General features: G+C 37.2%; 1 protein-coding gene across 3 annotated transcripts in view; it reads right to left on the reverse strand.

Moving 5' to 3' along the window:
• LOC124115028 (WD repeat-containing protein on Y chromosome-like) overlaps nucleotides 1-14,334 on the reverse strand; it is a 52,203-nt gene extending 37,869 nt beyond the window's left edge. The window contains exons 1-3 of one of the 3 annotated variants that reach the window (XM_046475831.2): nucleotides 14,230-14,334; nucleotides 12,191-12,689; nucleotides 7,805-7,831 (exon numbers count right to left, since the gene is read on the reverse strand). In XM_046475831.2, coding sequence (XP_046331787.2) covers nucleotides 7,805-7,831; nucleotides 12,191-12,689; nucleotides 14,230-14,246 — 543 coding nt within the window. In that variant the 5' untranslated portion in view covers nucleotides 14,247-14,334. Of the gene's footprint in view, nucleotides 1-4,096; nucleotides 4,431-7,804; nucleotides 7,832-12,190; nucleotides 12,690-14,229 lie in introns of those variants that run through there. The other 2 variants (XM_046475832.2, XM_046475833.2) reach the window with 2 other exon arrangements.
• Between the last annotated feature and the right edge of the window lie 893 nt (nucleotides 14,335-15,227).

Consider the following 15,227-nt stretch of genomic DNA (forward strand, 5'->3'; position numbering starts at 1 on the left):
CAACTTACATTGAAAAAATATCCTGAGAACTCGAAGATGACATACTCCTCATTGCTATGTACAATCACTTCAAACATAGTGCTCTCAACGAGCTGCACATGACCCTGGATCCCACTGCTGTAGTCAACACATAACTCAAGAACACTACCCGCGTACTGAGGTGCTTGTCATATCAGTCACTTAGATGCTACAATAAGCTTCTTATCTATACAAAGATGGTATAAATTCTATATTCACATATCCTTTGTTGACATCAAACAGTGATTTATGTCACAGTGAGTCACTAACTTCAACTTATAAGCCCTGCTCTTTTCTGGAGTGTTTATTACTGTTGTACTTAAGATGGAACTTGATCTTAATAAGCCGCCCAGATTTATGTTATGGTTTTTGTTTAGGTCCGGACAACCATAGTTCTCATTTTCTGGAAGCTTTGGTCAAAATGTGAGACAGGGATACGTTTTCAGGCTTGCTTATAATGATGTTAATTTCCTAAAACAACAATTAAAAGAAAAGTCTTAACACAAATACAAACAAAAAAAACTTTAAAAAAATGATAATTTGAAGCAAAAAAGCATTTCATTATAAGATGAGTTTGACAGATTGCTTTTGCATAACACTTTGAAGTATGGATAACATGTTTATTATTTCATAATTTGTTCTCATCGCTATTTCGCTGAAGCAAGTCACTCACTTAATCAGTGTTATACTTCTATCTTGTTTGTGTGTTTGTTTGTTACTTGTCTAATAGACCTAATTCAGCAATATTCCAGCTATATGACAGTGGTCTGTATATAACAGAGTCTGGAACAGACAATCAAGATATCGACATCATCAGAGCACCGAACTATGCCCTTGGAATACAATGACATGCATGAACCAAGTCAGCGAACCTGACCACCCAATCCCGTTAGTCACCTCTTATAATAAGCATGGGTTGCTGAAGACCAATTCTAACACGGATCTTCTCATGTATCCTTCTATCTGTTCCTTTGAATAAGTGAAACAAGCTCAAGAAACTGACTTAACAGCTCACCCTTGCCACATTGTTAGAAAGGTCAGGTTTTAAGTACATGTACCAGTTATGCATTATAGTGGGTACAATCACATATGATTTATCTAGAATGCAGAAATTTCAGCAGCATGTCACAAGCAATAGACATGTAAAAAGAAATATTGTACAGCAACTGTCATAATATGCGGTCGATAGGGAACAGGTCCCTGTAGACAGTAACAGAAGAGTTATTTGAGGGTCCTGATGGATGGGACAAGAAGACTATTTTTGGTCACTTGCTTTCTACATTTGCAGTAAGCAGTAAATTCTTATTTTATGGTAAGCGGTGTTTCCTCTTCTTTTAATATAAATTTCTTACTATAAAATTTTGGCCAATAGAAAAGTGTATTTGAGTTTCTTTTTGTTAGTAAGATCCATCCGGACCCTCTCATTACTTATTGGTATAAATAAATTTGATTGAATCCTCAGTTGGTTGTCTGCAATGGTGTATTGATTGGTATTAATTCATACACAGAAACAAATTATACTGAGTCAACAGAGTGCTGTTCCCTCAAGTGAGGGTATCATTATGACCAACATAGCCCTAGCTAAGGAATGCTTACCCGATTCATTCATATAATGTTCACCACAATATTGCCTTTAACGTCCAAAGAAATCTGTTTTGGCAGATAATCAAGACTATTATTTCCTGGCATTGACGTTTAATATTTAAAGAACTGGGTTCTAGACAAACATGCAGGACAAAATCTTCTTTTTTTATCTTCTATGATTTCATTTGTGTGATCTAAGGTTACCATTTAAGCTGACAGAAAATGACACAAACTTGGATTATTTGCAGAATATTACACATATCCTAGAATAGGTTCTAGGTTGAATATTACACATATCCTAGAATAGGTTCTAGGTTGAATATTACACATATCCTAGAATAGGTTCTAGGTTGAATATTACACATATCCTAGAATAGGTTCTAGGTTGAATATTACACATATCCTAGAATAGGTTCTAGGTTGAATATTACACATATCCTAGAATAGGTTCTAGGTGTTACTAGTTTTAGTTAGTTACTGTTGTCTCGAATTCCTAGGGACCAGAATAGTTCCACTTACTGTCTGACCTAGGGATCAGAGAACAGAAAACAAATGTACCACATCATACATTTATATACTTAAGGATTAAGAAACCATATATAATATAGTGCTACCACAATAAAATATTCTCCTTTTAACAGTTTGTTTACTTTTAACTCTTGGGACGTTGATTAGTTCACAGTCTTTTGGATCACTTTAAACATTATGATCTGACCATTACTTTGAGGAAGTATAGCCAATAAATCCTAGAACGTTTTTTGGTTATTTTGTCATTAATAAGAAATTCAAATACTGTGACAAACAGCCAAGACAACATTCATATTACAAACCAAATTCCTGTATAACCTGATTTGTTACAGCCATATTGATGAAACAATCTTGAAAGTCTACAACTTAGATGTCAACATGGTCAATTAAATCCTTAACCTGGAGTGGGTTAGTTCACTAGTGCTTAAGACCTTTTTGAAGAGCATTTCATTCACATCATAGCTTTCCACCTCAATGTGGGAGAAAGAAAGCTTACAGTGACGTAGACAACATGTACCACAGTCATTGTTATCGAGGTGAGGGATGAATGGTCATAATAGATGCAAATCCTATGACCATTTGATCCTGGTACAGGAAGGGACACAACTCTCCACTGAAAATGTATTACCTTTAACCACTAACCCATCTGTGCCTAGTTAACTGGAACACAGGCACCACTGTCCAAAGACTGCACACTTGGATTTATTACGCCCCCCGTGAAGATATCACCATTAAATAACAATACACCTTTATTAAACAGTGTTTATTATCTGTGCTCTGCAACATCTACTCAACTCCTAGACAGATAATCTACTCTGGATAGACACTACTATTTTTTTTTTAAAAACCCAAACAGAACCAGTAGTGCACAGACATTATCGCAAAACTTTATCTCTGTGTGTTTGTACTTGCCTATCACAGCACTCGTAAACAAATACATTTGATATGGTGAGTGCGTATGGTTTTACGCCTCTTTTAGCAATATTCCAGCAATATCATGGCAGGGGACATAAAAAATGTGCTTCCCACATTGTACCCACATGGAGAATCACACCTGGGTCTTCGTCATGATGAGGAATAGCATAAACCATGAGGCTTCCTCACTGTCCCATTTGATATAGAGTGTATATATACAGACTCTCACTGTTGTATTGTAGTGCAAGCATCAAGGCTTTATATAGGTTCAGAGCATCACTAATAAACAAAACAAGATGTCGAAAGATCATCACAACATTCATCCTCACTTCTACTTACGATCTTGAACTTCATGTTGTAAATGAGAGTAGTGCCCCTTTGACCAAGATGACATCATTAGAAATGTCATTCTCATGTCAACTGGTGCAATCTTGTGTTGTGAATATTTCATGCTCCAAAATTGAACAGATTGTGCAGCTTTCCCTCATGTGGGTGCCCCTCTGTGACCTACACTTTACCGAGTTGAAGCTGGATTTTCCATAAAATGTAGATGTTTCCAAATTGGTATTGTTTGTGTATATAAATGCTGGCATTATGAACAAAATCTGCATCTTTATCGTTTCTTGAAATCAAACTTGGAGAAAGCTGCACACTTCATTGCCAGGTTGCACCTTGAGAGAATGGTCTATGGTCGAATCATCAACTACGAATGTTGTATTCATATGCCACCCATGAACAAACAATGTCTTTCTTAAACATTGAGCTTAAAAGTGAGTAATATACAAATTATTACACTCATCCATGATAGATATCGATTTTTAACTCATACTTTAAAAAACAATATCTAACAGGGACTTGTTTAGTAATCTATACGGGGACTTTCTAGTAACCCAAAAGTGAGTAATATACAAATTATTACACTCATCCATAATAGATATCGATTTTAACTCATACTTTAAAAAACAATATCTAACAGGGACTTGTTTAGTAATCTATACGGGGGCTTTCTAGTAACCCATATAGCTCAACGGCGTTGTCAGTTGCCACTTACCCATCGCTTGGTTCTATGTTTGTTCAGTTTCCTACCCAGCCTTATCCGTTCTGCTAGTGCTAGACGAGCAGCTCTCTCTTCCGCATCTCCACAGAAAGATATATTCTTCTCATAAATGGAGGATTTGGGTGCAGTTGAAAACTCCCAGTTCTTGATCTGTGTATCATTCACAAAATCAGCCGCAAGCCCTAAATATCGTGCCTTATCCATATTCACTGTACTCTAGCAGTAGAAGTATGGATGTGTTCCTGAACCCAAAGACATCTTCTCCACTTCACTGACCATCAGAGTATCTGGAGACATAGGTCTCTGAGTCTGTCTTTTGAAGTCTCTCAACCGATCATCAGTCAATACCAGACAGAAGATAAAGTTTTTGTTCTATCAATAAAGTCTAGCGAATCCCACAAGCATCTTTCTACACTTGGTTGACCACAATGGTGAACTGATGGTAGGTGACTTGCTACATCTGCTTGTTACCATGCGACCACAGCAAAAATTAACACCTACATCGCTTATCTTGTACAATTAGCTGCATATTAGCACCCATCATCAATTAACCAGGACAGTTTCAAAATAACGCTGCGATACGGAATCATCCTCTTATGCAACCAAATGGACACGAATGACACCATTCCCATTGAAACCAAGCTGTCCTTACACAATGACTAGTGTCAGTTGGCCCCATTGGTCCTGGTCATTGAAATCGGTGGTCAGTGGGTATAAGTTATAATGAGGTCTCATGTGTGGAATCAGAGGATGAGATACATGAATAATTAACATGACAGTTGATCTCCAACACAATAAGATGCAGCCAATCACTATTGATTCTTCAGACACGGAGAGAAAATTAGATAACCTTGCTCTTTGGTACCACATTTCCCAGCGGTAAACAACAGAGTGGATGTCATGGAGGGTCTCCAAATATTTTAATTCGAAAGACATCTTTGTCAACTAGATATACACAGAAATGCTGATGGAGACAATACTGAAGTGAGTATCTTTTGTTACATAAAGTTATCTAATTTACAGTTACTACAGTGAAATCACCAAGGTGGGCATACAGTTAATTTCTGTAGGAAGCCCAATGGCACATGTACAATTTCATCATTCACTTTATACAAATTGTGACAGATGGACACGCTACCATAGAAATGCATGTCTAATAGCAGGTGTTTCCCCAATACTGAACACAATTAGTGAGAATAATGTGATGCCTACAATTAAAAACAACATTGTAAAAACATCTGGATATTACAGTAATATTGGAACTATCCTGATGTTCAACATAACTGTCATGGCCATGTTGTTATTGGCTGGGTCATTGGTGGCCACGTGGTCCAAAGGCGAAACAATTCAGTATGCAGAGTTATATGCCCCCGTCGTAAGCCAGGAACAGTTGTTGCCCTTTTCTTGTCAGCTCCATAACCAAACTAAATGTGGGCTTCCCGAAAGTTTTTATTTCCAAAAGTGTTGTTTCCATGTATGTATCTTGTCAATGGTTGATTGGTATTTGTTGCAATCAAGTAATCAGTAACGAAAACTGTAATAGATTTTTTTTAAATATCACTAGATTTCAATTCTTGTGCTCATAAATACTTTCAGCATGCATTTACAGAGGATGATATTTGGCACTTTGCAGTATGCACACCGCTTTTTACGTTTATACCTCCATAAACACAAAGTCCATTCTTAAATACAGAGCTACAGATAAGCTGCTTATTTGCATAAAATATTCCCCCAAAATATTCAAAACCCAATTACTTTCAATTATCTTGCGAACAGAAACACATGCATTAAAAACAGCACTCGTAAATACCCATTCAAGCTTTTTCAGCATGCGTACAACCTAGCTAATTTCCGAAACACAATTATGAGCTAATTTACTTTCTGAGTCAAGCCTATATATTTAGAACCGTCACATATATCTAAAACATTATTTCATTTTTTTTTAAATCTTAAAATGTTCACTTATTTTGGGAAAAACCCAATAACGTGATGAATGGATGAGTGAAAAAATATTGGTTACCCAATGAAAAATGTAATAACCCAATTAAAATAGAAACCCAAGAGTAAAAACTCAATTGCTCAAAAAGTTATCTGGAGCTCTGTAAATGGCTTCGCCTTTTTTACATGGTTTGACATTATTCCATTGAATCCGATGTTTGAATACCTCTGAATGTAAGAATATAACAACCATACAAAGACTCCAATTTCCAAGGGGGAAAATCCTAAATTTGTCCTCCATCGGAACAAAAAAAATGATAGGTCGATTGGAAGTTAAAAAAAAAATTGGCAAAATAGTTTCCATTCTGAAATCGAACAAGAACACAAAGAATTTGTGCATGTTTTTCCTGCATTGGTAAGTCAGGAATTGCTACTGACTGTTTGTGTCCAAAGTTAGGAAGGACGGTCAAGTTATCCTAAACTGGGTAACCCAAAAGTTAAAAATCATTAGCCACAGATTGAATTAGTAACACTGTTACCAAAGGAATAGCCCCAAAATGACAATGTGTTTGTCAGTTGGAAACACATCAATCATTTACGTCTTAATTAAACTAATAATGTCAATGTCAGGTAATTATGTTGATCAGAACCTTAACAATGGCTGTAGGACCATGCCTGTATACAGCAGTCTCAGAGAATCAGTCAGACACCATTGTTGTTATCTCTTAAGCCTAACTGAACAACAGTGGTTATACAATTTTGTGTATTTCATGTTATAGGCTGTTGTCGGCAATTTTCCAGTTGTATCACAGCAACTAACGCATAATTGAGTCCGAGCAATATCAACCATCAGGGTGCGGTGATATGAAAATCACTAGTTATGATCTATGATGAAGAATAATAAAAGAAGCTGGTTCTAAACTGTCTATACATGTGCTACAACTGTTGATGGAAGACTGGTAACTGTAAATTCGACAGGCAAAACTAGACTCGAAGAAAAAATATTTGAAGCAAATAAGCAAAAGAAATAAGCATTGGAAATATATTTTTGTCCTGTTGTGAACCGTTTCGAAAAGTAAACTTAAAGTCAATGAATAAAAATGTGGTCTTTCCTGACTGTCACCCATTCAAGCAGATATTGGCACAAATAACTTTCTTTGTAGCCACCCCTTGTAACAAGAGGTGGAGTGAGTGGGTGAGTGAGTGAGTGGGTGGGTTTTGAGTGAGTGAGTGAGTGAGTGTTTTGTTTGCTTGTTTGCAAATCTGAAATCTGCATGTTGAAACATCAACAAAATAGAAGTGGTGTCAAGCGTATAAAGATGCAATTAAGTTTTTACCCGAAAAAAAGTAAGGGAGAAGACGGCAAAGCTTGCAATGGGAAGTTGAAGGCTTACTCTCACATTCATGAATTTGGAGATCAGCAAGCCAAATTTCATGATTAGAGGCTGGCTTTATTTCTTTGGTAGCTTTTTGACCGAAAAAGGAAGTTAATGACTTTTGAAAGTGCATTAAGCACAAAAGAAATCAAATTCAGCGACAATAAAATGACCCCTCCACCTCCATTTTTTGCCCCTTGTGTGCCACATATGTCCCCTCCTTTTTGTCAATTTGAATGAACACAGTGACCTACTAAACAACATTAAACAAATAAAATAAACTTGTAAACTCATAAAAGCATGCATTTGTCACTGTAACGAGAAACTGAAGCTGATAATGTGATAATAATGATAATCACTATAAGCCTTATAAAATTTCTCAACTTACCAAACTCTTTTCTTCAACCTTGTTTGACTGGAAACACAACCTTTTTATTAACATGAACATATTCTAATCTGTATTACAGAGATGACATGTTCCTATATTTGCACAATCCGAAACTGAAAGTCATTATCATTGATTAAAATATACTTAATAGCATGCATAACTTTCAAACATCATTTTTCGAACTAAAGTTTAAAATCTGAATTCTTAAGTTTCTCAATAAAATACATGTATCTAAGTCTGTTTCTTAGTAACTGTTCTCCAAGCCTTAGTAACTATTCTTGCCTCATGCATTTACCATGTTTACTGTCCAAATCCACAAAACAAGTTTGTTTGTTTAACACTGCACTCAGCAGCAGCAACATGATGGCGGCCCTTAAATAACTAAGTCTGGACCAGATAATCCAGTGATTGATATTGTGAGCAATGATCCATGCTGTCAGGGTACCAGCCCACACAGTTAACAAAGGTCACCAAGCCTGACCACCTATTCCATTTGGTTGCCTCTTACAACCAGCATTCGTTCCTGAGGACCAGAATACTCACAGGGTCAAATTGCCCTCTCCTTATCGTGTAAAATCTGTATAATAACAACCTGTTAACATGTTTGAACTTATCAATAGAACTAGCAATAATTTCAATTTTGAAAAGTCATATATTTCTTTTTTTATTTGTTGTGGAAAGGGGGCACGGGTGGCCCAGTCGTCTAAGGCGCCGCGTCGCTGTGCAGAGTTGCGTCCCTTGGGCACGCCAGAGACCTATGATTGTGGGTTCGAATCCCGGTTCGCCCCGATTATGTTTCTAGGTTTGTCAGCACCATACCTGTGCTCATGGGTTTCACCAAAGTGGTAAACGTCTGAGACCTGCACCACTTCGGGCTTTCTCCTACATTAAGCTGACACGCCGTGATATAACTGGACTACTGTTAAAAGCGGCGTTAAACCCAACTCACTCACTCACTCACTCACTCACTCACTCACTGTTGTGGAAAGTCATGTGTTGCTTAACATTATGCACAATAATCTCTACATGAATACAGACAACGCCTTACATAATGTAAGGTTTACTTCCGGGTCTTAAACTTCAGGGGGAACGGGTGACAAAGTCTAAAGCACAGCAATTCGCTGTGCAGATTTGCATCCCTTGGGAACAAGAGTAACTACAATCATGGATTCGAATCCCGGTTCACCCTGATTATGTTTCTTGGTCTGTTAGTAGCATTCCCATGCTGATTGGTTTAACCAATGTGGTAAATGTCAGACACCTGCATCACTTCAGGCTTTCTTCCCACATTAAGCTCACACACTGTGATATAACTAGAATATGTTCAAAGCGGCGTTAAACCCAACTCACTCACTCACTCACACTTAAACTTCAACCATCTCACCCTTACATTCCAACCAACTGTTTCAAATGAGATATTTTCTTAAAAAACATGATTCAAAAATAATTGTGAAAGCCTTCCTGATCTCTTTTTAGACATCCCATGATTCATGCATACCCACTTCTCTAGTGTGGGAGGAAATCCCCTGTGTCAGGAAATGAAACAAGACAATGAGTTTACAAAAACATGCAATCATTTTCAAGTTTATTGGTCCACGGCCAATCTACCAGCAAACAGAACCAGTGGGGTAGTTAAAAAACCTGGCCTTCCAGAAAACTCACCAGTCAACAGGGTCAAACAAACTCAATATGTAAATTAGACTGGGATTTTCAGAAAGAATGCACGACCATGCATCCTCAAAAGCTTAGGGATAATTATTTTATTGCTTTATCACTCTTCGCAAGAAAAAATATGTAAAAAAGAATTTTAACACTTAATATGGGTATCGCGTACATTTAAAGGTATTCAGCGTACTGTGGCATCCAGAATACCACGTATCATGGCTCAGCATCCAGTGTACTAAAGGGGATTGCCACCTTCTTTGACATACGCCAAACTAACCGCCGCTTTACTCAAAATTTGTTTTAGACCAACAATGAAGATGCCGTTTATCTTTAGAGTAAAAAGACAACTATGCAAATTGTTAATTTACTTGAACTGAAAAAATAAACAGAAAAAGGTTTATTTTGTGAGATGGAAAATTAAGAGATGATTATTCATTTTATTACCTGAATTATGATATTAATGTCTATATATCTGCTCTAACTGTCATCATGGTCATGATGCATGAGACAATATTTAGATTTTATTCCAGTTCTTATAAAGAATATTGTCATTAAACCTATATACATTACTTAAAAACTCATGTCATGATAGTGACGTCATAAGATTATCTCCAGAAACAATATGTATCACAATACTTTGTTCAAGATATGATATGTATTGCGAAACTTAATTTGCAGCAATTTTGCAAAAAAGTTTTATTTCATAGGGCATAAACACTATCTAAAAGGCTTGAAACTTCCTGAATGTCTGGTCTCATATTTGAAAAATAAAAATGTCTCATTTAATCAATACTTTATTTCAGATAAAAATTGCGTGTTAACACAAGGACAGTATTTTTCTATTATTAAATAAAATGGAAATTTTTCTGTTCACGAAATATGCTAGTGTTTGACTGTTTGCTGTTCAACACCACACTCAGCAATAATCAGGCTATATGACAGCAGTCTGTAAATAATCAAGTCTGGACCAGGCAATCTGGTTATTGATATCAATTAAGTACCGGTATCAATCCACGCCACAAGCGAGTCAGTGAGCCTGACCACCCGATTCCATTAGTCACCTTGTAAGACAAGCATGGGTTGCTGAAGACCTAACCCGGATCTTCACAGGCCTTGGTCCATACGTGAAATAATATGGTATTCAAGTATGAATCGATACATGAAACATGTAGCGTATAAACTCAGAATATTATTGATGCATCAATGTATTAGTAGTGAATTGTGCCTCCCTATATTATGATGCAGGTAATTCAACACTTCCAGTTTTACAACATTGTTGATGATGTAAAATTGTTGCCAAAAATGCTACTTTGTACAGTCAATATTTCCTGTGTGTAGGTATACAAAGTTGAAATTTTGCTACGTAAGTAATGGAACATGTGTCATAAACAACATATCACACTCCCCATCCTAATTCAGTGATGAGGAATAGAACCAACCTCCTACTGTTGTCAAAATTTGAAATACAGTGTTCATACCCTTAAAAATTCTCAAAATCTGTCACCAAGCTATAAATACACAAACTATTTAACAGTGTAATGTATCAACATGATTGAGGATAATATAATTATATCTCAAGTTAATATCCTTGAAAATTGGAGACTGTCACTGTTAAGCACAGAATTTATTGTACATCTCTAAATATGAATCACTTGTACTGATTTATAATGGGTGTTGAGTATAAGACTAGTCATATTGAGTAGGTATTTATGAGATCATATATACTGCCTCTTGTAATTTAAGTTTACTTGCTGACGTAAAATAGGGCATAGATTATGAATATACTGTTCTCAACAACAATGGTAATATTTCAGGTCATAACTGCCATTATTCAAAAGGCTTTTTTCCCAAATGATATTTCACCTTTGATGTCAAACGTTGTTGCTTTGCACAATAATTTAAAATGGCAATAAAACTCAAGTGTTTTTTACATGCATAACCAACAAAGCAGGCTGTGTAACGCAGTGTCACTGTGTTCTGAACACATTAAAATATCCAGTTGCACTCCTGAAAAGAGGAAAACAAATAATCCATTGATGACGGCTTGAGCTATCATCCCTCGGTAAAAAATGTCTCGACTCTTTTTGTTAGCCAATTTCATCATTTTTTAAAAGTTTTACAAGAAGATAAATATATTTTATTTTGTTTCAGAAATGACCTGGAAATCATGTGCAATGGACCGTTAATATTTGTAATGGCAATATACTGGCTGTCGACTACCTGCTGATTAAGTTTCTAAGCAGATCAATTTCTTGACGCCGGAGCCACACAACGTAGGCGTCGGATCATTCTAAGTGGACGGCTGAGCGATTGGGAACACAAGCCAGCAAAATACGGAAGTGGGCAAGACGCCGAGTTGCTACAACAAACGCCATATTGAATAGGGAACGAAGGTCTAGTTTCGGCTGTGCACGCGACATACAAAAAACACGCAGCTTGGTTAATAAATAATGAACGAGGCAGGAAAACACTCAGGGGAATGTGAACAACTCAGCCAAATAGACTGTCAAATGAAAACACGACAACGGTGTAATTTAAAGAACACAACACAACTAAAGCACATGAAGCAGACGACACGAGTTGATAGCAACACGCACGCATGCTCACACCATAGCATCAAGTCAACAATAATAACATACCTTTTAACATCGCGGTTGAATTAAATACCACCCAGCGAAACACATATTGCACATAAAATATCCATTTTACACCGTTTCTCACCTTATTTTTAAGCTGCTGTGCGATAGACCCGTGAATTTGTCCTGGCCTCGTAACGTTGTCCGACTCGGCGATGCCGTCCACTGCCCCAAGGGTCAATCGGCGACCGTGCTTGACCACCTCTTTCTCGGGCTGGGTCTCTGTCTGTCCTTTAAACTGCCACGGTCGTCGGGGTCCCCCTGCCTGGGTAGCAGGGCGTTGGCCGAACAACCCCCGGTCATGTCCGAGGGCTGTAGACGGTCGGGCCGAACTCCCATATAACCCCGAAGTAAAGCTTGGATGGCTTTGAAGATTGGCCGCGGCCGAACTCGGTCTGATTTTTTTCTTTTTCGATGACGGATTTTGTGGCATGGTTGTGTTTTCCGCTGTCACCAACGCGTCCAGTAGTTTTTCCTCAGCTGGGGTAATGAATCGTTTCCTGGCCTCCCCACATAACCCACCGCTCAGCAAACTGCGACCGTGTAACTTCCGCCCGATGTTCCCCAAATCCGAAGACCGGCGCCTGTTCCAACACGAACAACTGAATTAATATCACAATCCCGTGTGTTCACAAAAGGGAGGTTTATTATATAATCAAACACCCTACGGGGGATAGCTGCTGTGATACCGCAATATTAAAAGCATGTGTAACGGTAAACGCGATCTATCTTCTGTTGGGTGTCGTATTATTCCGCGCGTTGTCCATGCGAATGTCAATCTCCCCTCGATTAAACATGCAACGCGACACAGCAATTGACAGCTTTACTCAACATGCACAAGGGAGCTTTTGTTCAAACCGTATTGATACCTTTTAGACGTGATAAACAAGATAAAAATTAGATTTTGTTCGTATGAAAACGTGTACTGTGCTAATGTTATGTATAATTATATAACACACTAACCAGATTTTTTTTATTTAAAAGGCAATGACGAACCAGGTTGAACATTATATTAAGATTTTTCGTGTTTGGATAATAATATCGGTATCTCAGCAGGGAAACACATTTAGTCCGGTTTAGACAGATTCAACCGTATATGGTAAAGGGTTCTTTTTTATAAGAAAATGTTCTCATTTCATGACCGCCCTGTCAGATGAATCAACATGAGTACTTGTCTACACATTTCGTTCAATATATTTCTTTTTAAATTGAAATATAATTCCATGGTCCTTATCAATGTTACTTTTTACAAGTGCCAAAAACAACAAATTACATGAGTATTATCTTAATTTGTTATATCTTTGGCGCTGTCAGCACTCAAAGAATGTTTTGGTTTTTTTTAAATATAACTTGATCTAAAAATGTTATAAATTAAGAAAAAGAAAAGTCGCACATTACACAAGTGCTGATGGGTATCTAAGACATCTTATCAATAAAATCAATAAATTTACCTTTTTCGGCAAACATTTATAACATTTTAAACATGGCAGGGGTCATGTGGTTGCAAATTCATTTCTCACCCCAGTCTTCATTGACTAACTTTGTTTTAACTGAAAATTACTCATAGAAATATTGTTTTAAATTTGTTTGTTTGTTTTTTGTTTAACGCCGCACTCAGCAATATTCCAGCTATACGACGGCGATTTGTAAAATAATCGACCAGAAAATCCAGTGATTGACATCATGAGCATCGATCCACGCAATTGGGATCGATGACATGTATCAACCAAGGCAGCGAGCCTGACCACCCGATCCCGTTAGTCGCCTTTTACGACAAGCATAGTCGCATTTTACGGCAAGTATGGGTTGCTGAAGACCTATTCTATCCCGGAATCTTCACGGGTCTATTGTTTTAAAAACTGTTGCAGAAATGAGTGATGGTTAAATAGACATCATCAAATTTAAAAACAGTTCTTTCAATATCTAATTACATTGAAACCCCGTGTAACTGTTTTTGACTCCCCGTTTATATATTTCTTCATACCACGGTAAAAAACCCAGATCGTTTAATCAAATTGCACTTCTTTATTATTTGACAATGATGTATCCGGTTAAGATTATAAGGGTTCAAAGATAATCCGTTTGATCTTTAAATACCTGAACGGTATGGTGATTAATACTTACTCAGCACGGCCCTGCATTGTTTATGGTTCAGCCTGGTTACCTCCTATAACGTAAATATTTACGCAGCAGTTGTGCGTAGTGTCACTGCACACTTCACTTCGCCGATCGCGTATCATGGAAGCTAACTGTGACGTCATCATATTGTGTGTCGTTGATTATTGTGACGTCATTCTTACCCACTTTGTGTGATGTCACCATTGTGATAATATGGTTTCTGGTAATCTATGCGCGTCGTCAACTGGTATAAGAGACGGAGCTCAGCTAGTCGTCATGCGACGTCATTGTGCACACGTCAGCGACAGAATGGAAAAACTTTAATAATTGAACGTAATTATGAAAGAAAGTGGAAAACACACGAGTGTAACTTTATTAACACAAACCTTCAGAAACATATAGCTGGAATATTGCTGAGTGCGGTTTTAAACAACAAAGAAAGAAAGAAATGAAAGAAAGATGCTCAATAAACATATCACTTTGCGTTATTCAGAGAAATGGTGACAACGAAAGTGCTTCATGTAGCAAATGGGCAGTTTACGTGCGCTTCATTACTGTCATGTTTTCAACCGGAGAAGTTTGGCGTCTGTTTATTAACTTAGGCCAAAAAATATTTTTTTTAGATAACACAACGGACCCAATTTGTTTCACTTTAATGCTTTCCGACATCTGGAAACAGTCACCAAGAACCCCATATTTAACATCGGACATTTCCACATATCATCGTTGCTGTAGATATGTTGGCCAACAAATTTGAAGAAAAAACAAACATTGCAGCTTACATCAGTATTTAAAAGTGTCAAACAACAAAAACACCCGTACCCATGGACCCATACTTGTTTGGGTCATGTTATCTGAAACACAAGTGGTGTTTAGTTTGGTCATACGTGTATATGCCGTTTGATGACAACCTGTATGAATGTGATGCTGAAAAAGTGAAAGGTATATTACAAATATGCCCGCCAATCTGAAATATAATGTAAGCTATAACAATAATGTAAGCA

This window comes from Haliotis rufescens, unplaced genomic scaffold, assembly GCF_023055435.1.
Source record: "Haliotis rufescens isolate VD_foot unplaced genomic scaffold, xgHalRufe1.0.p SCAF_7, whole genome shotgun sequence".
Classification (NCBI taxonomy): Eukaryota; Metazoa; Mollusca; class Gastropoda; order Lepetellida; family Haliotidae; genus Haliotis; species Haliotis rufescens.